Below are 27,930 nucleotides of genomic sequence, written 5' to 3'. Positions count from 1 at the left end.
TGCCAAAACTGGGCTTAAACCCCGATTGAAATGGATCTAGAAAATCGGTTTCCTCCCAGAGCACCTGGATCCTGGTGCACAGCCACCTGCTCAAGAACCTTGTCCAAGAAGGGGAGATTGGCAGCTGGCCAGTAGTTACTTAGATTTTCTGAACCCAGAGAGGGTTTCTTGAGGAGTGGTTTTACCACTACCTCCTTCAAGCAAGCAGGACCCCACCCCCTCTTACAAGGAGGCATTAATCACCTCCCTGCTAGTTTTTATCAGCCAAGAAGGAAAAGAGTTCAAAGTGCAATTGGTCACCCTTATCAATCCAAGCACCTTGTCCACGTCCTCAAGCTTTACTAACTGAAACTCATCCAACAGAAGAGAACTAGATAGTGCTCTGGAAACCCCTTGAGATTCATCTGCTGTAATAGTCAAGATCCTGGTGGATGCAAGTGATTTTGTCCTCAAAATGCTGTGCAAACAAAGTCACAGCAAGCCACTGTCTGTTCCACCACCTCCAGGCCAGACTGTAAGAGGCCCCACGCTACCTGGAAAAGCTACCAAATGGCACAGTGAGGTTGCGATGGAGGCAGCAAAGTGTGCCTTCTTTGCTGACTTCACTGCCCCTAGGTAGGCTTTATTATGAACCCTCACCAGTGTTCGATTACATTCAACCCATGTTTTTCTCTTACGTTTGAGCCCTCTCCCAGCTTGTTTCATCGCTCCAAGCTTTGGAGTATACCAAGGAGCCAAACAGGCTCTATGAAGCAGGGGATGGTGCTCATATCAACAGCCTGAGCCATTAGTTGTTCCAGAGGTCAGCCAGTGCTTTGACAGGAATGCCAATCTTATAATCTGGGAATCCTCCAGAGCCACCTGGAAATCCACTGAGAGAGGGAGGCCTGGCATTCAGCAACAGCAGTCGCGGACCCAAGGGCTGGCTGATAGGACAACTGCACTTTCCCAGGTTAAAAGAGGGGGTTTGGCACACAACAGTCACTAACTGCCTATGCCGTGTGCCTCTTACCCGGTCAACTTAATCTCCTACACTTTACCACCCCCTACCCTGAGCCACTGTGATTGGCTCTCCTCAGCTCTTTTCTTCCCAGGCACATCCCACATCTTCAATTAAAAAGCAACAAAACCTCAAATTTAAAACATTCGAGTTAAGCAGTTAAAAACAATTTTAAACAATAGGGGTGATAATAAAACCCACTAAGCAATAACCCAACCCAATGAGCCATTTACAAGTTCTAAGTAAAGAAAGATGGTAACTGATTACACCTTAATGATGGGCCAGTTTTAAAGGTCCTTCACCCATAGTATCTGCGTATTTATTTGTTTTGCTTGTTTACATTTCTTTAATGTATGCATTTATGATTCAATTTTGCTACTTTTTTGTTTTCAGTAATGGCAACAGTCTTTCTGGTCTCTTTTGCCTTTTTGCCTTTTCCCTTTATTTCAGAAGTTTTATTTTGCTTTCATGAAGAAAGGGGTTCTGGAAGTTAACAACTGTTCACATGTAATATAATTTAGATCTATATTGGTTGATAATAGAGACGAGTTACATTAATTTGTTCTATCTAACTGGTGTGAAATCTGAATTTGTCATTAACTAAACTGGATTTCAAGGGGTTGACTGTTCCTTAAGTTGTTTTAGGGACAAATGCTTCCTAAAGAATAAGCTTTGTTAAATGCTGGGATTTCTGAGTAAACATGCATTGGGCTGTGGGAATGTTTTTTAAATGTAGTTAAACAGCAAGTGCTTTGATGTAAAGGCAAAATTGTTTTCATAGAGACGCTTAAAATATTTTTACATTGAAATGGCTAAAAGGTAACAAGTTAGAATTATCAATTGAGACTACTGTGTGTTTGTTTAGGAAACAAGCACTGGAAGTGTAAGTAGCTTTGAAGGTGGTAGCCCATGTCCTAGCACACCCATTGAACATACTTATCATAGACAGCATTCCAGCTCATACAACGTTGAATCAACTGAAATGCAATGGAAGCTGATTCCTATCACAGGTAAGTAGCAACTTTATAAATATAAAACCTAAAGTTTTGTGTCTTTCTGATACCCAGTTCTTAAAATGGCAAAAGGGATGTGTGCATACTATTACATATTCCAGTAATATTTGAATTCTGATCAGGTTATTCTGATAGTGTTTATGGCAGTGAAAACAACATTTTCAGACCATCTGTGTATACAGTATTATGACTAAGCCTCATGTTATTTAAGCAAATAAGCAATAACTGTTGAGATTAGATCTACTGGTTCTATCATATACAGTACAGTATATCTTTCTGGAAGTGGGCACATGAGGATTTTATGACTGAGGGAGTAAAGTTGGAAGACACCGAGCAAACCATAAAATCTGTGTCTTCAGATAGTTCTGGAGTTGAAAGTAATGTTTTGCCATATGCTGACATACTCGTGGGTGGTCTGGCTGTAGATTAAAATTAGTGCTATCTACCAGCAAGGGCTTCACTATTACAAGGGCATACAGTTGGCACAGCTGTGTACATTACACCACTCAAAAGGAGTATATGCTATTTTACCTTGAATTCTAGTTTTGTTTTTGTTTTTTGTATGAGTGAAACTAGGCAAATGTTTTACCACACCTTGATCAAAATATGAAAAGGTGACCAGATAAAATTGCTTCATAGGCTGGATTTGGTATAGAGGTTGCCAGAAGACCATTGCTAAACTGACATATTACATGCAATCTCAGACAAACCTTTTAAAACCTTGGCTGAGGGCTAGTACAAAACCTTTCTAGGCAACCTCTGTGTCCAGTGTAATAATTTGAGGGCAATACTGAACCTTGTAGGAGCAAGCTTTACCGAAGCAAGTTTGCCTTGTCAGGTACTCCAGCTTTTCCTACTTATTTGTCAATTGTTACCGTACCCTTTTCAAAAAGCTCCGGAGTTGCGTAAGCATTTTACCAAAAGGAGAGAGATGAATTCTGAAAGATTCTCTTTTTTACTGCAATTTGTCCAGTGGGGTGCCTTTTTATTGTTGCTTCTCATTATTTGAACTGTTACCTATCTTTTAAAATGCTGTTTTGATATTTGGAGGCATATTTGTTTCATCAAACAGCAGCAACTGGGTCTACTTGCTTTTGGTGGTAGTTTCCATATTTGTATTAAAGGCTTGAAAGAAAAAGTCTTGAATAGCATATTCTACATCATATTTTTCACTGAGAAGCAGAGAGTATTTGATACAATCTTGGTGTGGGAGCAGCAGTGGCATGGTTAGGTAGCTCAAACCCCAGTGCACCAAAGCATTTAAAATGGGGAATTCCCAGTCTGCTGCCTTTTGCAGTTTTAACAGATGTAATGAATTCTGGAATTCAAATCTTTCCCAGAATGAAAAGAGACCTGTGATACCCAAATAAGTTGGAAATTAATACCAATAATTAGTTTTATACTCTCTAAAGTGGGCTAACTATCTTAAATTGGTGCTGTAGTATCTTAAATTGTAGTGCTGTAGTACATCTTGAGAAACTCTAACCTTGGTAACTGCTGCTCTCCCTCAGGAGGGGCAGGAAGAGTTCCTGAAGCGCACCTGAGAAAACATGGAGATAACCAAACAGGTGAGAAGGGTAGCCTTTATTGCATATGCTCCTTGCTATCTAGATAGCTTAAAAAAAAAAAAAACAGTTCCTTGGTAGCCCCCTCCCCAATAGAGTTAAGGAAGTGAATCCACCAAAGCAAGTATATTCAGAGTTTGAAACTTGAGAAATACAGTTGAATTAAGGCACCCAGGTAACATGGGAGCAACTGTAGTTACAATCCTTGATGCAGGATGTGGGTGGCGCTGTGGTTGAAACCACCGAGCCTCTTGGGCTTGCCGATCAGAAGGTCGGTGGTTCGAATCCCTGCGCCGGGGTGAGCTCCTGTTGCTCTGTCCCAGCTGCTGCCAACCTAGCAGTTCAAAAGCACACCAGTGCAAGTAGATAAATAGGAACGGCTGCAGCGGGAAGGTAAACAGCGTTTCCATCTGCTTTGGTTTCCATCATGGTGTTCCGTTGCACCAGAAGCAGTTTAGTCATGCTGGCCACATGACCCAGAAAGCTGTCCGTGGACAAATGCCAGCTCCTTCGGCCTGAAAGCGAGATGAGTGCTGCACCCCATAGTTGCCTTTGACTGGACTTAACTGTCCAGGGGTCCTTTACTTTTTTACCTATAACCCTTGAAGGGAATTCCAAGTGCATCAGTCATAATAGGAGATTGTTAGTTTTTAACAACAAAGCTTTGCTGTTGAATATTGAATGTTCATAAAGTCGATTGTAAAATTCTCAGTGAACTGCTTTGGTACCTTAACAGGCAGTTGTTATAGTTGATAGAGCTATATGAAATATACAAAGGGCCAACATACATATTGTGTTAATATAGATAATCATGTAATTTTTATATATAGCGTATCAATTTTCATCCTATGAGGGATATACACTTCACATAATAAATGTGTCTAATTTGTGATGTTCCGTATCATATATAAAGAATATAGATGAATTTATTTGTAGTTAAGTTGTCCATATATCACTTTGCAGGCTTAAAGTGATCGGCATATTATGCTTAGTCAGGGTACCAAGGTTGTCTACTCTTGATGGGGTTACACTCCCTCTGAAGAGTACCCATTTCTATTGTGAATCTAAAATTATAAGTATCCAGCATGTGTGAACATAACATAAGTTCCAATGTTATGTATTACAAAATACATAATAAAAACAAAAACAAACCAATAATCCTGTCAACACATTTCAAAGGGCGTTGGACGTTAACCAGCCAAATGCCTGGTTAAAAAAAGAAAGTTTTCATCTGGTACCTAAAGGTGTATAATGAAGGCACCAGCTGAGCCTTCCTGGGGAGTGCATTACACCAACAGGGAGCCACTGCAGAAAAGACTTGTTCTCATGTTGCCACCTCCTGGACCTCTTCTGGACAAAGTGAAGAAGGGCCTTGGATGATAATCTCAGGTCCCGGTAGGTTCAAATGGAGAGAGGGGGTCCTTGAAGTATTGCGGTTCTGAGCTGTTTCAGGCTTTGTAGGTGAAAACCTACACTTTGAATTGGGTCTGGAAACTAATTGGCAGCCAGTACAGTTGGGCCAGGATCGGTGTAATGTGTGCACGCAATCTCTGGGGAACAACCTGGCCACTGAATTCTGCACCAGTTAAAGTTCTGAACCGTCTACAGAGGCTGTTCTGTGTACAGTGGACGCTTGGGTTGCAAATGTGATCCATACGGGATGCACGTTCGCAACCTGCAGCGGGCCTGCGCATGCGCGGGTTGCAATTCGGCGCTTCTGTGCATTCGCGACCCCCGAAACGCAGAAGTAACCCGTTCCGGTACTTCCGGGTTTCAGCGGGTCCGTAACCTGAAAAAGCGCAACCAGAAGCATCTGTAACCCGAGGTATGTATGTATAACATATTGCAGCAATTAACCCAGAGGTTACTAGAGCATAAGCGGCATTAGTTAGGCTATCCCTGTCCAGATAGGGGTGCAACTGGGCCACCAGCCTTAGCTGATAGAAGGAACTCTATGACAACCGTGAATCTCTCTCAAATAGTCATCAGTACAATGGTACCTCTGGATGCGAACGGGATCCATTCCGGAGCCCCGTTCACATCCAGAGCAGAATGCATTCTGTGTGGGTTGCAATTTGCTGCTTCTGCACATGCGCGTGACGTCGCTTTGAGTGTCTGCGTCTGCGCGAGCAGCGAAACCCGGAAGTAATGCGTTCTGTTACTTCTGGGTTGCTGCGGAGCGCAACCCAAAAACGCTCAGCCTGAAGCAACTTCAACCCGAGGTATGACTGTACAGCATACCAGACAGGACATACCATTGATGTTGCCTTTGCCACAAGTGATATGAGGGATGGACTGAGGATAAGGGGAGTGCGTGCACTTCCTTGTCATGGTCAGACCATTATCTGGTTAAGATTGGATGGACAATGGCAATTCTCCCCTGTAAAGGTGGTGGGCCTATTTAGGTGCCCTCAGAGGTTGATGGAACCTGATGAGTTTCTGCATACTCTGGGAAGTCTTCCAATGGAGAAAGCTGAAGATCCTGTTGAATTCCTGTTCTCATTATGGAAAAGCAAGATAAAATGGGCAGCTGATGCAATCCTATATGGCATTGTGGAGCCTGAGGAGCCTCTTGGTATTTTGAGGAGCTCTGGAATATGAAATAAACTGGGTGTGGATTAGAACAGAAGTGGCACGTCTTGCTTGGAAGCAGGGTGGATTTGATTTGAATCAAATTGATTTAAATCACTAGTCAGTAAGACTTGATTTAAATCATTTTAATTTTTTTACAGAAAGACTCATTCTTGCTGGTATAATCTTAATATTTACAACCAGGTGAAGATTTCATTTTTGGAATAATACATTTTCTACATTGACAGATAATTATGAAATTATTGTGAGGTTTAATAAGTTAACTGTTTATATTTGGACAACTTTTCTGCTGTACTTTATTGGAAGGAGAAAATTAATCATTTCCTTAAGAACAATTTAAACAATTTATTTAACTAAAACTAAAAATTATAGCATATGTGTCCATGTTTGTTAACTCGTGTAGTTAAATAATTTTTTTAAAAAAATAACCTTAGACTGAGTTTTAGCACACATGAAAAACTTAAAACAAATCCTTATTTCGCGATGAATAGCTTTTGGACTATAACATAACTTAAATAGAAAACAATCTTTAGAAAGATTTCCCCCCTAAAAGTCCGATTTAAATTTTAAAAAATCCACCTGAACACCTGTTGGAGCACATAATCGTGCCTATTATGTGGCAGTGCAGGGTGCCAAAAACGGTCACTTCACAGCTTGCATTGCAAGTTATTTCGGATGTCCGGAGACTATTGACACCTTCTGTGGGGGAAGGACCTTGCGGGCATTCAGAGACCTATTTTGACCAATTGCCTACAACTTTGAAGATTGATAAAGTCACTCAATTTAAGAGTGCTCTTGACTTCACCCTTTTTGCTGCTCTAGCTGTGCAGTGCCACTATGAAGGGTGTGTTGTGGAACCAGTTTCTGCTAATGCAATCATCTGATGTAGACAAGGTGCTGGTGATAATATGACCACATGCCCTCTTGACCCCTCTCCCCCCTGGCTTATTAAATCTGACAGAAGGGAGGTGACTGGATGGGTCCAGAGCATGGTTAAAATTTCATTGGATGAGGAGATGGGGCCCACTACCTTGGGAAGAAACAGTGGTGTGGCTGCTCCTAAAGAAACTGACTCTTGACCCATTGCGCTGGAACAATCACCAACCAGTTGCAAATATTCACTTTTGGTGGAAGATGGCAGAGAGGATTGTGGTGGGGCAACTGCAGGCATTCTTAAATGATACAGATTATTTAGATCCATTCAAGTCTTGGTTCAGGCCTGGCTGTGGGACTGAGTTGGCTTAGGTCACCCTGATGGAAGATCTTTGCAGAGCATGGACAGGAGAGCAACCTTGCTCCTGCTGCTTGATCTTTCATGTTGTCCTCCTGGACCAGCTCTGAGGAATGGGAGAGTGCTTTTCAGCTCCCTGGCAGTTAAGTTATGGGGTGCTACAGGACACTATTTTATTTCTGATGCTATTTTATATCTATATGGAGCAGCCATTAAGAGTTTTTGGGGTGAGGTGCCGTCAGTATGCAGATGGTATCCAGCTGTATTTCTCCATAACATCTGAATCTGAAGAGGCCATGCAGTCCCTAGGGTGCTTGAATGCAGTGGTGAGATGGATGACAAAAAGCAAGCCTAGCTTGAATCCTAGCAAGCTGGAGGCACTGGATAAGTAGTTCCCATGTCTGAGAAATGGATAAATTGCCTACCCTGGATGGGGTTCTACTGCCCCTGAAGGAGCAGGTTTGCGGGTGCTTCTAGATTTAGCTCGTTTCATTGGAGGCTCAGGTAGCGTCAACAGCTAGAAGCACATTTTACCAACTGCAGCTGTTGTGATAGCTACAACTGTTGCTGAATGGGGGAAACTTGGCTACAGTGGCTCATGCATAGATTACTGGATTACTACAATACACTACTTGAGGCTTCTCTTGAGTTTGATGCAGAATGCATATAACACATTTGCTCAGGGATCTGCACTGGTTGCTGATTTGTTACCACTGTACTCTAAATAAATACTTTTGTTCAGACAGGTTTCCTGGAAATGTGTGTTTTTAAATTGTTTTAACTTATTGTTGATTTTCGTTTTTAAAAACTTTTTTAAATACTTGTTTTCAACTGTTTTTACGAATAATTTTATTGTTTTATTCTCTTTGTAAACCTATTTAAACTTTTTTCATCTAAGCATGGTTTAGTTTTTAGAAATAAAACAAGGAATGTTCTTGCTTGAACGGAGAACAAGTTGACTGTGAAAGCACCCTAGTAAGAGTATTCTAGTAAATATACTCTTACTAGGAATTACATACAAGAGATGAAAGAGGAGAAGTCAATACAAAACAAGACACAGTGCAGTAGTTTAGATGCTGCCTCTATATTTGGGAAAATAAAATTGCAAGCATTGCAATGGTAGTAAATAAATGCTTGGTAGTGTTTGGCAATGTTTGGCAATCTTGTGTTTCTTCACAAATGGCAGCAATGGGATTTTTAGCTTTGTTGGATTTCATAGAATGAAATGGGATTCAGAGACCTCTAAAATCTAACTTGGCTTTGCAGGCAGACACAAATAATCTCTCACATGCTAAGAAATAAATCTTATTTATTTGTTTATTTGCTTGCTTGCTTGCTTGCTTGCTTGCTACTAGTTTACTGATCAAAGCAGAATACATTAAATACTCTGCTTTTTCCTTTATCCTACCCAAATAGACATGGTGGGTGAAATCCATTCATGGTAGATAAGGGGAAGTGACTGTTGCCGATTTCCCCTTTTTCACAAATCAGTTGCAGATTGTTGGTCAACCTTTCAGAACAAGGTAGAAGGTAGTGTGGGATCAGAAACCCTAGCCTGAGTAATCCATGTTGATTGCTTTGTAAATTTCTCAAGAGTTGACTCATAATTTTGTGAGTAACTTTTAATAACTGATAACACTTTAAATAGTCTTTATTGAAAAGTCTGTGTTTCACTGGCTGGATCTACAGTGATCTTCTAAACATTATAAAATATAGTGTTCCATCATGTTTAATGGCAGTTTCCCTTTGCCAGTGGCTCACGCTCTGTACCGCCCTCTGGTGTCACATTTCAATAATGCATTTTAAATGTTATAAATGACGAGAGTAGTCCCACCCACTATTGTTAAAATAGAACTGTAAAGATTTGGAGGAAAGCATGTTGAATACTGATCAGATTGTGCATGGTGACTTAGAAGGGCAGGGGGTATTTGTGTTTGTGAAGTAAAAAGTTACAGATATTAACTTATGTAAAAAAGCAAGTCCTAAAATATTTTTTTGAATATAAATACTTGCTGTGGAGGTTGGATTTTAGCACCAGATAGTGTATCATGCCAAATTTAAGTCTTTTTACTAGCATTTCTTTCTTGTATATTTCTCATGTCGTTAATCACTAGGATGGGTTTGGGGCTAATAAAGGAAATGACTGGATTGTGTGCATACTCCCTTCTCTTTTGCCTTGTGCAAAAAGTGTCAAGGGAGTGGTTAAAACTACCCCTCAGGTTCATTCCTGGTAGGGGATTCAATAAGAAACGCAACTAAGGACTCCAGCAAAACAATACCCTTCATTAACTTTACTGCAGCAAAGGACAGTCCCATAAGTACTAGTCTTTTACATACAGCTTGCACCATACTAAGTACGTAACTGGTTCCACGTTGTCCATTCCATGTCAGCCATGACAGGACATCATTTTCTGGTCAAGATGTCCCCTACAGGTCATCTTACTATAATAGACTAACCTTTGATCAGAACAGTAACATCGAACAAGCAGATTCCACAAACATATTTTACAGCTTCTTTCTCCTAGTCTTCTAATACACATAGTCTAATATTAATAAAGGCCTTTATATGTCATACACATTAACACATTCCAGTTATGGATAAATACATTCCTATGTGTAATGAATTACCTTACTAACATCCTTAATATCTTTTATTGTTATATTAGCCTTATTTATTTTCCATTTCCATGTCTTTCACTATGGTATCTATTATTCTTTGCCAACCTTAATTAATTGCCAAGTATGATTACACAAGGTTCATATTTGAGAGCTTGGGTCATTGATGTTTGAATACAGGTCAAGCTGACAAGGTAAGTCAGCATCCTTTGGTCATTACAGTAAACAGACACCAGTTTTCTCTGATACATCAAAAAGACAATTAATATTTAACAACTAAATCATAGTGGCGCCCGCCCTGTGGAACGCCCTCCCATCAGATGTCAAAGAGATAAATAATTACCTGTCATTCAGAAGACATCTTAAGGCAGCCCTGTTCAGGGAAGTTTTTAATATGTAACGCTGTACTGTTTTTAACACTGATTGGGAGCCGCCCAGAGTGGCTGGGGAAACTCAGCCAGATGGGCGGGGTATAAATAATAAATTATTATTATTATTATTATAACAAATAAAGCTTTCCATTATTTCTCTTTCTAAATTAGGCACAAAGTTCAGGCTAGCTGTAATTGTCAGGCCTGCAATACTTTCTTGCATTTTGAAGCCTAAGGTTTTGGGCTGCAGGAGGCAAATCCTCAGTTTCCCTTCACAAAGGGGAAACTTGCCACCTGGGAGGCAGTCCTGCTCTTTCTGTCAAGCAGAGCTCTTATCAGTCTAATGGTTAAAGGGAGAGAAGGAATTGAAAGCATACAGTTAAAAGGGTTTCCCAATGTTTCACCTGTTGAAACAGTGTATTTAGACAGGAGATTGAAGCTGATTTTTGTCCCACTGCTCTCTTAGGAATTGATGTTTTGTTAACTTGTATGACAGTTAAACATAACGCTCCCCAATAATGTTAATGATTTACAAAAGTTTTCCTTCTGTGAAAAACTCACAAGTCAGTGAGAAACTGGCTCAGAGATAAGTGTATTGTATTGTTTGCTTATCAATTGTGTGAAAAATGATGTGTTTAACCCCCCCATCCCTCCTTTTATGGAATGTCTAGTTGAAGAGGCTTTTGAGTGTTTCATTTGCATTCTGCAAATTTGTTAGAAAGTTTCTAGTGCAGTATATATATTCTATATAATAAAGTCCATCCCGTGCCTTTCTATACTGTACAATATTTATTACATTGAATTCCTATATAATTTTTACCTATTTGGTGCTTAATGTATTTTAACCAGTATTGTCAATCTAACCTATTGACAAAGGTCTGCATTCCTCACATTAAGCAATGTAGGAGGCAAACCTTGTTATTATTATTTTTTAAATAACAGAACAACTGTTAACTGTATGGATATTGACATTGCGAGAAGTTAGGGTGTCCAGAACTTGCTTGGTTGCATTCAGTTGGTTGTAGCAACTGTTAATATGTTGTAGCGAATGGAATAGGTCGCACTGTGTCCTTGGTTGTGGGGCGCATGTGTATAGTGCCCATGATTGCTTCTCTGAGTTGCAAATATGTATATGGGTCCAAAAAGATTGGAGACCTGCTTTGCTCCAGTATTACTGCTGCACTTCTGTTGCAGGAACAGATGCTTCGCTAGTGCCTGGTGTGACTGAATAAGGGCACCAGCTGTGTCCTTAGATCAGTTTGAGGACTCTTAAGTCTAAGTGAGCTGCTGTTCTGGCCTAAGAGGGCATAGGACTACAGTGGTGCCTCGCAAGACGAAATTAATCCGTTCCGCGAGTCTCTTCGTCTTGCGGTTTTTTCGTCTTGCGAAGCACGGCTATTAGCGGCTTAGTGGCTCTTAGCGGCTATTAACGGCTTAGCGGCTATTAACTGCTTAGCGGCTTTAAGAAAAAGGAAACAAACTGCAAGAACTCGCAAGATGTTTCGTCTTGCGAAGCAAGCCCATAGGGAAATTCGTCTTGCGGAACGACTCAAAAAACAGAAAACTCTTTCGTCTTGCACGTTTTTCGTCTTGCAAGGCATTCGTTTTGCGAGGTACCACTGTAGATTTTAAAATTGTGGGAAAGGATGTGCGTAGCCTCAGGAATTTTAATACAGTGGAACCTTAGTTTTCGAGTGTCTCGGAAGCCAAACGGAAGTGAATGCTTCCGTTTTGAATGCACCTCGGAGGTTGAATGACTTCTGAGGCGCATTTCTCCATTTTCTGAATGGAATTTGCTGACCGCCCATTGCGCCTCAGTTTTCGGGAGTCGAATGGTCTTCTGGAACGGATTAAATTCGACAACCGAGGTACCACTGTACTGAATTTATTCTTGGTATTTTATCAATTAAATGCAGTTTGACCGAATTCATTGCTGTTGATGGCATAGATATTTACTCTTACTGCTTCATGAATAATAAGTAATGACTCTTCCTATATAGGCTTGAAATCTCGAGAAGAATTACTGGCTTGCCCACCACCAAAGGATGCTTCTGAAGATGACCCCCGTATAAAAAAAAGAAAAAGTTCTGATCATCAGTTTGAATACTCTGCATTTACAGACACAAAGAGGGGAAGAATAGAAGAGGGAGTACATACAGGTGAAGAGAATTTTGAAGATCGGTGTGAACTTGAGACAGAACACTTTTTGCCACATAAGCACTCCATAACTGGAATAATAGAAACAGCAATATTGGAAGAATACAATCTCTTTACCAATAAGGTTCAGAAGATTTTGAAGCAGAAGAATATCATGTATGTCAGTGCAATACCCAGACCTGTCCTTTCAGCCCAGGAGAAGGTAATAAGACTTTCTGAATATATATGCTTACAGGCATCAGATATTGCTGTCCAGGAATACATAGAGAACCTGAGTGAACAGCTCAGCAATGTTGTTGCATCGTCATCTTCGTATGCTATCCACAGTGCCCCGTTTACTAGAAGTCCTGGACCAGTAAGCGATTCAGTTACTGACACTGGATTACATTTGCCACCAGAAGAGCCAGTAGCTCTTCCAAGTGGTTTTGACATGGAGCGGTTTCCAGAACCACCATGTAACAAATTGGAGGAAGATTCAAGCATTAATGAGCAGAATCATTTAGCGTTCTTGGACACAGGAAAAAAACAGAGTTCCGGGAGCACCAACATAGAAGTGAAGTCGCCAGCTAATCCAAATGTGTCTACTGCTGACCCTGGGCACCATCCGGATAAGATTCCAACATCTACAGATAACCTTGCAACCCCGCCTAACATCAGTGCTATGATAAACCAGATATCATTTGAGGACGGCTTTTTCAAACGCATCTTCAAAATTATTAAAGATGTCCAAAAAAATGTTGTGAAATTCTACATTCATGAAAAACAAGAGAATGCACTTTGTAAAGAAATAAAAGTATGTATATTTCCCATATGTTTCTTTATCATAATATTTTAGGAGATAACATTTATGCTTTGTTCTTCTTGTAACCACATTGGGATTATGCTCAAGGGGCCATATAAAACTATAGTGATTTTTTAAAATACTCAAGCCAATATTATTTCATATGAGCATAGTAGCAGCATAGATAATAGGGTTGGGTCCAGGCTGTCATTCTCATAGGAGACCTGTTGAAATAAATGTTAGACTGTCTTAAATCCCATTAATTTCAACAGGTATAGTCTAAGTGTGACTTAATCTGGATCAGGGCCGTCTAATACATGACCCTTAAGGCCTTTTTTGGTAGCCCTTGGCAACTCTTGTGCTGCCTTCCCAAAGCTGGGTAAGTGAGGACCTGGGATTTGGAAAGGAGGCTTCTGACAATGTCCTAGAGTCCTCCCATCTCCTCCCCCAAAGTCTGGTTAGCAATTTCCCAGCCTGGGGATGGAGGTGGGAGGGCTCTAGGACCATGCCAGAACGTAGCGGCGGGGGGTGGGGGCAGCAAAACCAAAGTAATGAACATTTGTAGTTAAAACAGCTGATAAATGGTTTCCTTTTTATACAGATTTAAGGCATGGTACATTTTTCTTGACTCTTCCTATGCAAAGAATGGTGCAAGTCTGGAAAATGCTTGTTGATTATATAATGATTAATAAATTAAATTCTGTATATAACAAGCATGCCATTTTAGTAAAGTCTTGTACCTACCTGTTTAGCAGTACGTTTCTTAGTTACTAATTGTATTGTTCACTGGAGGTTTTAAATGAAATGTGTTGGTTTAACACCTGTGCTTGCTGGTTTTAGGCATATCTTACTAAATTAGGTAATACAGAGTGCCATCCTGAGCAATTCTTGAGAGGGAGAACCGATGTGGATAAATTGCTTATAATCATTCAAAATGAAGATATTCACAGTATAATTCATAAGGTATGTAAAATTCACAATCGGTACATTTAGGTGGTGTTCGATAATTCATTGTTGCTCTGGGCACATCCAAATGCCTTAACTAGTGATAATTAATTCATTTATTGGCATGCATATGCTACAATGATACAATATAGTCACAAAAGCAGGGAAGAGCAGTAGCCAACATATATTGTGTCTTAATTTAATCTCATTATACTGTTATATTATTCTAACCACATACCTTCTTTGAATAGATACCGTGTTTAGTAGCTTTGAAGAGGCTTCCATGTGTCGATTTTGCTGGTGTTGACAGTTTGGATGATTTGAAAAATCATACTTTCAATGATTTATTTGTTTCTGGTGGCATCCTTGTCTCTGATGAATCTGTTCTCAATCCAGAGTCTGTCACAGTTGGTAAGATATTTTTTTAAATGTTGTCAGTGGCAGGGTTTGAAAAATATTTTCATATTCCTAATTTACCGATGTGATTTCTAGGTGCCTGAGTAGCAAAGCACCAGTTTGAGATTCCTTTTAAAAATTTAAACCGTCATTAGCTTTTATTATTATTATTATTACAAAATATTGCTGTGGAATTGTGTTTAGGGTAGGATTTCTTATGTTGCTAAAAAAATGTTAGTGGTGAAAGCCTTGCTCAGCTACATATATAGCGTGACGTTCAAAGTCACCTGCTTGCATAATTAGTCTTCTTCTCTTCCTCCCCTGTGAGGCCCCAAAATCTGCTCTAGAGGGGTGTTGTTTCCTCTGTTGGATTATGATGTAAAGGGAAGCCTTTCCTCTCTTCCCAAATGGAAATCCATTGTGCAATCAGGTGGACATCATTGGATATCACTTAGAAGCTGTGATAACTGCCTCAAATCCTAAGAGCTGTACAGAAGTAAAATCAAAACAATCCCTTACTCACGGGCATGCATGTTGCTTGGTTTAACCATACTGTAGTGTGATATCTACATTAGTGCTAACTGTTATTACCATTGCTGAATTCTCACATCTTGATTAGTTTTAATTGTGGTTACCACCGATGCCAATATAAGACTACACTATGGCTAAAGCAAAGCACTGTGGTGTGGGTGGGTGGGTGTGCTGGAGTTTTTGAGTTTTAATCTTTTGTATTTTATCTTATGGTACACTGCTTTGATAGCTTCTCTCTGCAAAGGCAGTTTATAAATTCTGTAAAATAAATAAGAGGGCCGTTAGTGAATCCACAGTACTCTCCCAAGGATCAAATTTTAAGCTCAACTTTTAATTTCTAAAATGAGAAACGTTTGTACTGCAGTTGTAGAGTGTAAGTTTTTTTAAACAATGCATTGTTTTATTAAAATATTGGGGTTTTAAAAAGTAATTACTGCATGGAAATATAAAAATTCTCTTAATAATCAAAATTTTAGTAATCAAAATACAGATATGACTAAGTGAACCAAGCCAAGTAACTGCAGATGCAGCAATAAAATTTTGTTTCTGATGATATCCAGCATGCTCCTGACATTTTTTGGTGAAACAAACTTGCCAGAAAGTTCAACTCTGACATAGCTTAAAAGTAGAAAGATTAAATAGAAAGAAAACTAAGTTTAAATTTAATTACAGAATGTAAGAATACTAGAGGAACCGTCCTGAATGAGACCCAAAATCTGTTTAGCCCAGAATACCATTTACCACAGTGGCCATCCAGATGCTTCTTGGAAGCCTACAAGTTGTGCATGAAGACCATAACCTTCTTCCACTGTTGTTCCCCAGCAACCCGTATTTGGCCATCATGATTAGTAGCCATTGATGAGACTTACCCTGTTTGCATCTGTCTAATCCCCTTTTGAAGCTAAGTTTGTTGCCATCACCATGTTTTATTTTCTGTTTTCAAAACTAGATAAACTTAACAGTTTTTTAAAGTTCCTTGAAGCCTTGAGTACTCCACATGGGAAATGGCAATGGAAAGTTCACTGTAAAATACAGAAAAAATTGAAGGAACTTGGCAGGTAAGTATTATTTCTTATGTCTTCAGATATTTAAAATATTTTAGGATAACATAATACTTGCATTTAACTACTTTTCAAAATATCTCTACTTAAATACTTCCATAGTCTTTTTCTGTCAGTCACCTTTGCAGTGCATCTATTTTCTGTGCCTATTTCAGAAACTACCCCCCACCCACCCATTTCCACTTTTGGGTTGTACAGTTTTTCATATTTCAACTCTTCTTGAAATATCAGGGTGGGGAAACTTTGGCCCTCCATATATTGCTGAATTACAGTACTCCAACCAGCACTGCCAGTAGCCAAGGATGATGGGAGTTGGAGTTGAGTAACATCTGGAGAGCCAGAGGTTTCTCATACCTACTGTATATTAAGCTGATTCCTTCTCCATTTTTAAATCATCAAAAGGTTTATGTTCAAAAAAGCTTTTCTTGCACTAGTATAGATTCACTGTCTCCTTCCCTTACCTGCCAGTCCAAGTCTATGCTTTCATGTTTTAAAGAAGTTTCATTGCTCTTTTTTCTCCAGAACGAATAGAAATGCCACAAGCTTGCTGATACTCTTGAATACCTATCAAGAGAAACACCTGGTTGAGATTCTGTCATACCATAGTTGTGATTCTCAAACTCGAAATTCTCCAGACCTGGATTGTCTTATAAGACTTCAAGCTCAAAATGCACGGCAGAGGCACATTGTCTTCCTGACAGGTAGAAAACCACTATTGAGCATGTCCTTTTAAAAAAATAAATACATAAATTAGTATATGTTGAAACACGTTTGCTTTTTTTATTTTTAGAAAAGAATGTGTTAACATTTGCAACGTACGCTGAAAATGGAATAGTGGTTACTACAGTAGATCGCTTCATGCACAACTTTAAAAGTCTCGTTGGACACCATAACTCCCATTCCCCCATTGATCATGAAAGACAATCAGGTAATAATCATTAATTTTGCTCAAATATTGATAGCTAGAAATAGAGGGAATTTTAGTATGCTTTTACTGAAGGTCCAAAAAGTATGGGAAAAAACAAAGTTCAAATCACAATTTAAACATTAGAAAGAAAAATGTGCTGTGTGGCATCTTAAAGTTTAGAATTGTTCTAATGGGGTATCCAAGAAGTTCCCATGAAATGTAGAAGGGTTATGATAAAACTAGTGGAGATGAGGTTTGGAAAAGTAGCAGTCAGTAAGGGTGTCAGTAATTGTGTTGGGCAATTCTCGTATCACATACTGACCTACTGTATAACTTTAGATGCTGTTTTGACATTAAATCCTTTGGAGCTGGAAGTTGGGGTTTCCCAACAGTAAGCATGAACACATTTCGTGGAAGCTTTTAGCATCGGACTATCCGGACGTTCACCCAGAGGGTTAAATGTGTGTTGAGTGTGTGACAAAAATGCCAGAAGACCCATCCCCTAAGTGAAATGCGACTTTCAGACCTGAAGCCTAACACTGTGTGAGTAGTGCGTAGTATTTTAAAACACGTTTTTTATTTCAATAGAGTAGGATTTTTCTCTTCTTAATGTAGTTCTTGTAGAAAACGATGAAAAGGATGAGGAGGACATGTCTTTGGATTCAGGGGATGAAGCATCACAAATAGAAGTTTGCAATGATGCCTCAAAGTATGATTCCCACTTGGAAGCTTGTCAGATAGAGACCAAAGGATCTCATGGAACAGATTCTAAGCAAAACTCTCAAACTGTTATGTTGCTGCCTGCTGAAGGACAAGGTCTTCTGACAGAAAAGACTTCTAAAATTGACATGCAAGACATACAACCAGTTACTCCAGTTTCTACAACATGCTCTGTTGAAGGAGAGAGAAGCAGTTCAGTCCAACAAGTTCCTTTCAGTTACCTTCAGAGTTATAACAGACAGTTAAGTGTGCCCCATCAGTTCAGTCATTTTAACGTTCTCACTCATCAGACATTTCTGGGAGCAGCATATCCCATGCCTACAAGCCAGATCCAAGAAGGTGGGGACTACTTTCTGACTGCCTACAGCCAAAACATGGATATGGACCAGACTTCATCTCCCAATAATTGGGACGTCAGTTATGATTCTTCCCGGCTGTATTCCAAACAGAATTAAGCAAAGCTGAAATGTTTTTATACGTTGTTGTGGACTTTTCTGTTTTAAAAAGTGAATTAACAGTTTCTATTCTCTGAACTAAACATTTCCTGTCTCTGATCCCAATTGTTTTCCTGTCTTATTTAAATCATGATGACCTGTACCAGGTGAAGCACCTGAAGTTTGAAATAAATATATATTTTTTAACATTTACTGTACGTGAATTAACTTGTTTGTTGACACTTTAAGTTTGTACGTTTTGTATTTTATGTGTAATTGAGACTTCCAGCTTGAAGTCTGTTTTAATGTAAACTTAATGTTTGCTTGAAGCCTATGTGAAGGCTTCATTTTTAAAGCAAAGTGTAACAGTATATTCAAACCTCTTTTTCTTTATCAAAGCTGTTGTGTACATATTTTGACAGTTTTGTACAAATTCTTTATACAGCTATTAAGGCAGTTCTAGTTACTTTACAAATATCCTCGGTTGTTGGTTACAGACCTCTGAACAACCAATGGGTCCAGTTCATTTTGAAAATAAAATAATCATCCATGAGAGACCTAGTATCAAGTTGCATTTTGTCTTACCATCTGTTTCCAGGAAATAGGTGCAGCAAAAGGTGTATTCTCATTTGGGCGATCTTCCTCTATCAAGTCTATAGTAATCTGAAAGGTATGACGTATATTAGATTTGCTATTTGAAGCCCAAAGCTCATTTCCCCCCTTACCAGTATTTAAAGTAATCTCAGTTGCCAATAAGTACTGTAGTGACTGAAGGTTTAGGAGCACGCTGGAATAAATGGTTTTAAGAATATATTCTGCATGGAGTTGCAGCCTTTATGGTGTAATCTTTTTGTTTAGTTTGCCTCGGTATGTGATCCTGTGCCCCTGAATTTACAACAAGATTTTGTCTAAGGTTCCAAGGCTGTGAGATGTAGTTACAGGCATCATAAGATGCTGTATATAAGAAATTCGCACTCTATGTGGTATATGAAATTGACTCTTCTCCCTCAGATATGTGACATCTGCAACATATTGTGATGCTTATAATGCAATATAGTACCGTCAGTGTGCATAATATTTTAGCAGACAATTCATGTTTTGAATTATATGCCACGTTAGCTACCATAAAATGTCACCTGAAGTGGTGTTCAGTAAAAACAAAAAGAATCTAAACAACTGAAAGCAAAGTAAGCTATATATTTACTTGAATGGAATGCTGGAATAGTAGCAGATTTTATAATTTTAAATTACTAGTTAAGATACAAAACCTTGGAGACATATTTATATGTTGGATGGAGCAAAGCAAACATTACTGGCTAAATCTTAGATTTGGACACAAGGGTGGAAGATTCAAGTGGTGTGGCCTGAAAGATAGTGAAAGATAGTGGGAAAGGTGAAACATCTGACATCTTATGTTTAAACTGGTATTTAGGAAGATGTTTATAGCTGAGGATCCATAGTATGTTAAGAGAGATAGCGGGTAGCAGCTGAATTTTGCTGTAGAAGTTATGGCAGAGTGACCAGAGGGGGTAGGAGCAAAAGGGGAGAAGAGATGAGCAGAGCATAAAGAATTTGGGTATGTTTTGGAGAAATCTTCATAGTAGAGCAGAACTCTGAGATGAAATAGATGAGTGTGTCTATTCAGGTATTGATTTTTATATTTTATGGGATCACTAAACAGACATATGAATAATCACTTGTAGAAATAAGAATATTTTGCATCAGTTTGGTAGGAGAGCTTTATAAGCATTAGAAAACTACTGTGTACTAATGGTTAAGGAGCTGATGGAAACACTTTAAATCCATACTGCTATGAAGCTCTCACAAGTGAACTCATTGCTGTCTCAGCCTAGCTTGCCTCACAGAGTCGCTGTGATATTTTGTACATTGGCGCGTTTTATTATTTAATATATTTACTGGCCTGAGTGAGGTGAGGAATAATCATGTATGCTACCTTGCATTCTTTGGAGAAAAGAGGGATATAAATGTTTCTCCTGTGGGCCCCAAATGACTGTGATAGGTATGCAAAGGCAGGCAGGTTGGAAAAATTGTTTTTTGTTAACAACTTTGGAATGTGTTTGCGATTTTGCAGAAAAAAATACTTGAAATTCCAATGGCAATGATGGAGAGCAGAGGTAGCTAATGCAGTGCTCTCCAGATGTTGCTGGACTACAACTTCCAGTATCACTAACCATTAGCTATGCTGGCTGAGAATGATGGGAGTTATAGTCAAACAGCCTCTGGAGGGGACCATTTTGGCTACCCCCAGTGTAGAGAAAATGAGGCTTACGAGTCCCTTTGATGGTAGCAGCTCTTGTTTTGCAGTAGCTCAATGTTGAAGGGACTTTTCTTGCTCTTTCATTTGGTTTGGTTGTATCTTGTAATGAGTAGTATATGCTTTTAGTGTATTCAGTAGAAAGTTGGTATTGTCTTTGCATTTAGCTGTGAGCACAACTTGGTCCTAAGTGTTATAGGAACATTGGCAAGCAAATGTAGTGAAAGTAACTTTTCCGAAAATCAAACCTTGATGGCTACCACCTCTTAGTAATTATTAAGTGAAATTCCCAAAAGCCTGCTTTGTTGGCAGACTTTGAAACTGATCTAGTCTCACTTGGGCAAATTTCAGAACATCTTGGGTCCTGTATGCTACATAACCACACGCCACTTTACTGATCTCCAGTAACTTGTTCACTTCCAACACCATCCCTGCTGCTATTTATTCACTAAATAAAAATAAGTCATTTAAAAGCAACTTTTTATATACAAATATTCAATTGTTTAGCTCAGATTGACATGCATATCTGTACCCTACAGGTGACACAACTTACCCAGGGGTTACATTCTGGGGATAGCACATAATATTGTGTAAAGTCAAAACACATTGGGTGCAGTGGCAGGTGGGATTGCCAGAGCTACCCCTTCCCACAGTGCCGATCCCCTTCTTGTCCTTTATTTATTTATTTGTTTGTTTGGTAAGTGTGTAAAGCTGAATGTGCACAAGTTAAATGTGTGTGAGTTGCGAGTTGCCTGTATTTGCATTTTTGGGTGCAGATTTATTTATTTATTGGTATGAGATCATTTTGCATGGTCTGCTTCAATACAAAAACTGAAATGAACCATGGCTCAAATTAATTCTGGAACTTCAGATTCACAATGAGCATTCCTTAAATATAGTTACTGTTAATGTGCGAAAGTAGAACACAATTTAGTTTTTCTATAATGTACACCTTTATAATAGCTGTTTTTATTTGTGGTATAGTAGTCTGCTTTATTTAACTGTGATCGCTTCTAGACACAAGGTCTGTAGTTAGCGGCTGTGTGTTTTAATCTTTGAGGTGCTTTGGCTAGCAGGGATCTGTTTTCACCCAAAATTATTTTAAAATTTGATTTCACTTATCACCCAGCAGTATTACAAAACCATTACTTAAACACAAACAATAAAACAAAATGCAACGTACACAGCCATGGCATTCAAATGCCTAATAATTTATTCCTCTTACTAAGTGGACACACAAAATTTAAATTAGCTACACAAATATTCAATGTAAACAAAAGCACGTGCTACAGTATTGTTTCCTGCAACATACATCTTTCTTCCAAAATGTATAATCACTTATTCAAGCATCTTCAAATGAACAAAAGTTCACATTTTACCAATATGTTCATAATTACAGTAGTAAGTATAAAGTGCCAACACAATAAAAATTCATTTATCGAACTTCAAATTCTTTAAAATGGTGAAATAAAATTATCCTCTTGGCTTATGATGTTTGGAATAAAACATGTCTCCAATTCTTTCTGCTTCTGGAGGAGGCCCTGAAATGACAAAGTGATCTTTTTATAGACATTGTAATTAGTTCTATAGAGCAGCAACTGACCTACACAGAGCAGTAGATAAAGAAACAGCAAGGTCTAATGGAAGGTGCAATTGTACTATTGCCTTTTTACTTACCACTTTACTGTGTTTCCTGCTTCAGGTTTTAAAAATTATTCAAAGTGAAGGGGAAAGCACTATCTACTGCTGAAACCTCTGAAATGTTGAGACTCCATAGATGGAAATCAAATTTCTACATAAAGATTTAGTGTAGTAAAACAACTCTATTTGTCTGAGGAGGAGACTTGGTAATCCCACCTTGAGCAGATATATATGTTCAACAGAAAAAGTATTCATGCACAGTTATAGTCATTTTTGTTGTGTCCTTGTTTAAGATGGGTAGCTAACAAACAGGATGGAATAGAAATACTCCTTTTATGATTCAAATAAAAAGGGGGAAATCACTTATCCCAAGCCAAGGAAGCTGGTTGTATAATAGTTGAAATATTAAGTTTTAAATTCAGTATGATCTACCACACCATTACAGCTAAAAGAGCTACAGTGTGATAGTGGATGGGAGATCATTGAACATATTTTCCTTGTTCTATGAATTTGAATGAAAGTACGACTGGACTTTCAGCGGTCCCTTTACCTTTACCATGCTATACTTCAGCTGCTTCTGATATAGCTAAAATAGACCCAGCTTGATGTTCATTTTTACAGATAAAGAACAAGTTGAGTTGGATCAAAGAACTTTCATGAGAAAGAAGAGGGTATGTGTACAAGAGTTAATGTAATAAGAAGACACATGGATCTGATCTAGTCTACCATTATGCTTGCCACATGCCAATGGAAAGCCTACAAACAGGGCATAAGTGCAATAACATTCTGTTCATAACAGTAAATGGTTTAACAGTTCACACACTTCTGTTTGTGCAAGAGGTTGTTCAAATGGATGGACATCTTTTAGATTTCATTTTACCCTTCATACAAAGGGTAATGTAGACCTCTGGGTGAAATAGGTTTTATTTGCCCCTCTGAATCTAACCCATTGTGCTTTTGGTCTGTGTCCATCCATTTCCTAAACCATGCCTTACTCTTATCCACTACCACTCAACAAAAACGCATGTGGGGAATGGAAATACAAACGGAACAGCATCACAAAAACAAAATATAATTTCCCTGCCCAAAACAAGAAGCAAAACTAGAAGGTAGAATTAAAACAACATAGTGGCTGGGCTAGATCAAGGATAGTTGCGCAAATTGTTCCTGACCCACTGAACCACATTTGCCCTCAAGCACATCTATAAATTCCATATAAGAATCCCTGATTAATCTCTCTGAGTGATATCCAATATTAAACACATTTCCATTTTATTTTGTTACCTACTTGAACCCTCCAAAGTGTATTTGATGAAGAGGAGGAGATGGAAAGGAAGTCTTGTACAAGCATAAATCTTATTTATTTAATAAAAATTATATAGAGCTTGACTATAAAAGAAGCCTCGAAGTGGTATACAAAAGATAAAACAATAAAATCCACACAACTAGTTTTAGTGTGATAAGGCTCATCCTTGTTTTCTTGAAATGTCTTAGTCCAAATGCCTTTACAATTCTGACAATCCAATTTGTAAATTGGATTAAGAAATTCTAACTACATACTTCCATAATTAGCACATTACATTTTTCAACTATATTATAAATAAAGCTAGGAGGAAAGAATTAAGTAGGGTTTGCTATAAGTACAAAAGTGATAATTACACTATAAAAACATGGAAATATTTCACAACAGAAGAAAAAATGACAGTTAAGATATTCTACAAGAAGATTAAACAATCTAGAAATATTTGTTCTGTGTAAGTACAAAAGGAACTAGATACTGAATATTGTTGTACAGTGGTACCTTGGGTTAAGAACTTAATTCGTTCCGGAGGTCCGTTCTTAACCTGAAACTGTTCTTAACCTGAGGTACCACTTTAGCTAATGGGGCCTCCTGCTGCCGCGCGATTTCTGTTCTCATCCTGAAGCAAAGTTCTTAACACGAGGTATTATTTCTGGGTTAGCAGAGTCTGTAACCCGAGGTACCACTGTAATTACTCTTTGAAGAACTAAAGGTCACAACAGAGTATGAAAACTTGTACCTTCTGAAGGACCGATAAGATTCGTAGCTCTGTTAAAGAATACAATGCATCTTCATTTCAGACCTAACTATTGGCATTCTTCCTGCTTCGAAATTAGCCCCTCAAACTCTTTGCTGCATTATACGTAGTTCTATTTGGCTGGTAACCCACCAAAATGACTCCTAAAACATTTGGAAAGATCTACCAACTAAGGAAAAAATCCAACAAAATCTAAGTTTTAGCTAATTCACACACATACTTGTTGAAGAAAAGCTGCAATCAATTTTATCTTGAAATGAACCACCATGGAAATTTTGAAGAGAACCCACATGCCAGCTGTATACTGCTTGCCAAACCTGTATTAGGCACACACATTTCCATTTGGTCTGTCATGTCAACCTAAGAATTTTGATGATCATAGACTTACAGAGTTGGAAGAAACCCTGAGGGTTATCTACTCCAACTCTTTGCAATGCAGGAACCTCAACAAACTCATACATGAAAGATGACCATCCAGACTCTTCTTTAAAACTTCCAAGGAGAGTCCACCACCTCCCAAAGGATACTGTTCCACTATCAAGCAGCTCTTATTGTCAGAACATTATTTCTGATGCTCTTGATTACATTACTGAAATACTAAATTCACTAGGGAATAAATTCAAGGGCACATTAGCTCCTAATATGAAATAAGTTGCTTCAGTTTTTTATTCTTTCAATTATTATGATTTCCCTCTGTCTTCCCCCAATATGTGCCCCACGCCATCTCCAAATCTGCTTGAGGTTTGAGGGAACACGCATAGTAGATTTAGGTAGTGCGTCTGGAGACGGAGAGAACATTCTATGATGAAAGTTGCACTGATGGAACATTTACCTTAGTGCTACTGCTATGTCGACTACAACCTACTTTACCTACTGTTAAAATGTAAGCAAAGTGCTATCCTACCTCCTGCCCTATTTTCTTACAGTGCTGCAGGCACTGTAGGAAAGAGGGCCAAGAGGAAAAACTATAATTTCTACCCTAAAAACGTGTGGAGAGCAGAGGAAATACTCTTTGGAAGAATCCTTACAGAAGTATATATTGCTGTTCATGGAGGTTTATGCAATCACAATTTAAGTTGCACTGATGTGAAGACAATTGTTAACATATTGTGAGTAGCATAACCAAGTTATGCTACCTCCACAAGGTAGCTAATAGAGCGAGACTTGAAAGCACATGAACTAGATTTCTCCCCAAAAAAGCAGCAAAGCAAAACACAGAATCAAGGAATAAGAGGTTTTAGAACAATTGACTTGTAGCCACATGGCTGGCTCTAAGAAGCAAGAAGACTTCTGTAAAAAAAAAACCTGGTCTTTAACTGAAGAGAACAAAAAGGAACACAAACTTTGGCACACACAAAAAGTGCAAGCACACAGGAAGGGGTGCTAAAAAGAAAGAAAGAATTTGAGGAACATGTTGCTAAGACCTTTAAAACCAACAACAGTAAGTTCTTTAAATAACAGGAAACAGTCGAGGAAAACAGTCATTCGACTCCCTTTGAATGGCAAAGGAGTCAAATGAATGCTAAAGGAGGATAAGGAGATTGCTGAATGAATTCTTTGCATCTGTCTTCCTGACAGAAAATATAGGGCAGATCCCAGTGCCCAAACTAACCTTGCAGGAGGTGCATCTGGGGAACTAAGGCCGCAAGTGCTAGGCCTAATAGACAAAATAAAAACTAACAAAATTGCTGGATCCGCATGGCATCCACCCCGAGACCAAATGTGAAATTGCTGGTCTTCTAACAAAAATATGTAAATTGTCCCTTGGTTCAGCCTCTGTATCTGTGGACTGGAAAGTAGCAAGTGTAACACCAGTTTTAAAAAATGGATCCTGGGGAGCGGTGATCCTGGGAATGGAAGGCCAGTTAACCTAATGTCTGTTCTGGAAAACTGGTGGAAAGTATTGTTAAAGATAAAATAACCAACCATATAGAAGAACAAGCATAATTGAAGCATTGGTTTCTGCAAAGGCAAGTTCTGTCTTATGAACTTATTAGAGTTCTTTCAGAGTGTCAACAAGCATGCAGATAAAGGTGGTCCAGTTGACAACTGTACCTGAACTTTCAAAAAGCTTTCAACAAAGTACTTTAACCAAGACTCCCAAGTAAGCTTCTAAATCAAGGAATAAGAGGAGAGGTCCTCTTGAGGATAAGAAATTAAGTTTTGGGAAGCAATGAATAGGAATCAGTGGATAAGGTTCAGTAATGGGACCTATGCTTTTTAACTTGTTCATAAACAATCTAGAGGTAGGGGAGAGCAGTGAGGTGGCAAAGTTTGCTGATGACACTAAATTATTCAGATTTGTTAAAAGAGACTATAAAGAGCTTCAAAAAGCCGTCTCCCAACTGAATGGTGGTGAAATAGAAAATGCAGTTGAATATAAACAAGTGTAAAGTGATGCATGTCAGAGCAAAAAAATCTTAATTTCATATAAACGCTCATAATAGCTCAATGAAGATGCTTGTTCCAGTTTGCGGTGAGTGTAAAAAGGCACATTCCATGCCAGGGATTGTTAGGAAAGGAATCGGAAAATAAGACTGCAGACATCATCATGCCATTATACACATACACCATTTGGAATACTGTTTACAGTTCTGGTTGTCACATCTGAAAAAGGATATTGTAGAGTTGGTAAAGATTCAGAAAAGGGCAACCAAAATGATAAGAGAGTTTGAAACGATTCCCCTATGAAGAAAGCTTGCAGCATTTTTTACTTTTTAGTTTAGAGAAAAGGTGAGTAACGAGGTGGTGTAAGTTTATAAAATTATGCATGGCGTGGAGAAAGTGGATAGAGAAAAGTCCCCCCCCCCCCATAACTAAAGAACTCGTGTGCCTCAAATCGAAATGTTGGAAAATTCAGGGTAGATAAAAGAAAGTACTTCTTCAGAACTTGCTCCTGCAGGACAAACTTAGATGGCTTTTGAAGAGGATTTGACAGATTCACGGAGAAGGCCATCAGTCACTACTAGCCATGATGGCCATGGCCTGCCTCCACCGTTGGAGGCAGCAATGCTTCTGCTGGAAACCTTGGAAGAGCAGTGTTCATCTTCAGCTAGCTGGTTCCCCACAGGCACTAATTGGCCACAGTGAGAACAGGATGCTGGACTAGGTGGGCCAGTGGCCTGATCCAGCAGGCTCTCCGTATGGAGGGTGATGCTGGAGAACAGAGCTATGTGCACTCTGTGGTCTGCTGTGTGCCCCCTAAGCTAGCCTGTTGCCCTCAGAGGTAAAGGAAGATGTCCCATTGCAAGTGCTGATGTAAAATCTTAACTGTCAGGCCAGGCAGCTTCTGTATATGGAACTGACGGACTCATCATCTTCATTCTCGTAGGAAGCAAAATGTCTTGAACTCCCACTCATTCTAGCTATTTATTCCTACTATATTCAAGCATCTCCTGCGGCTCTATTACAGTATAGAAGTGAGGGTTGCCATAATAGCGAGACTCCACCACAAGATGAAGAACTAGACATAGTGTAACTATTGCCGCCTCTAGAGTAACTTCTGAACCCAAGTGCTTTGAAGCAGTGGAAAGATAATCTTGTCTCTACTGCTCTCATATAAAAGTACTGAATCAGCGAAAGATGCACATTTTATTCTAGAAACATTTTACCCATGTGGCACTCTTTCTCTGCTGTG

The 27,930-nt window shown here is 38.9% G+C and overlaps 2 protein-coding genes across 11 annotated transcripts in view; one reads left to right on the top strand and one right to left on the bottom strand.

The window, feature by feature from the left end:
• The window catches only part of TASOR (transcription activation suppressor), a 70,545-nt gene that overhangs the window by 31,405 nt on the left and 11,210 nt on the right, over positions 1 to 27,930 (top strand). For 2 of the 9 annotated variants that reach the window (XR_008329030.1, XR_008329029.1), the window contains exons 16-24: positions 1,866 to 2,010; positions 3,525 to 3,581; positions 12,389 to 13,338; positions 14,167 to 14,289; positions 14,523 to 14,682; positions 16,148 to 16,256; positions 16,782 to 16,960; positions 17,050 to 17,187; positions 17,506 to 17,709. Coding sequence is in view for 5 of the 9 variants with exons in the window: in XM_053377850.1 (XP_053233825.1) it covers positions 1,866 to 2,010; positions 3,525 to 3,581; positions 12,389 to 13,338; positions 14,167 to 14,289; positions 14,523 to 14,682; positions 16,148 to 16,256; positions 16,782 to 16,960; positions 17,050 to 17,187; positions 17,782 to 18,341 (2,421 nt within the window). In the remaining 4 variants the exon portion in view is untranslated. Of the gene's footprint in view, positions 1 to 1,865; positions 2,011 to 3,524; positions 3,582 to 12,388; positions 13,339 to 14,166; positions 14,290 to 14,522; positions 14,683 to 16,147; positions 16,257 to 16,781; positions 16,961 to 17,049; positions 17,188 to 17,505; positions 18,876 to 27,930 lie in introns of those variants that run through there. The other 7 variants (XM_053377850.1, XM_053377848.1, XR_008329032.1 and 4 more) reach the window with 5 other exon arrangements.
• The window catches only part of CCDC66 (coiled-coil domain containing 66), a 39,593-nt gene continuing 33,440 nt past the window's right edge, over positions 21,778 to 27,930 (bottom strand). For both annotated transcript variants that reach the window (XM_053377865.1, XM_053377868.1), the window contains one exon: positions 21,778 to 22,136. In XM_053377865.1, the coding sequence (XP_053233840.1) occupies positions 22,050 to 22,136 (87 nt within the window). In that variant the 3' untranslated portion in view covers positions 21,778 to 22,049. The remainder of the gene's footprint in view (positions 22,137 to 27,930) is intronic.

The sequence above is a fragment of the Podarcis raffonei genome, chromosome 2, assembly GCF_027172205.1.
Source record: "Podarcis raffonei isolate rPodRaf1 chromosome 2, rPodRaf1.pri, whole genome shotgun sequence".
Taxonomy (NCBI): Eukaryota; Metazoa; Chordata; class Lepidosauria; order Squamata; family Lacertidae; genus Podarcis; species Podarcis raffonei.
Note: the sequence above shows the minus strand (reverse complement) of the source record. Positions and strands in the feature narration are given on the sequence as shown.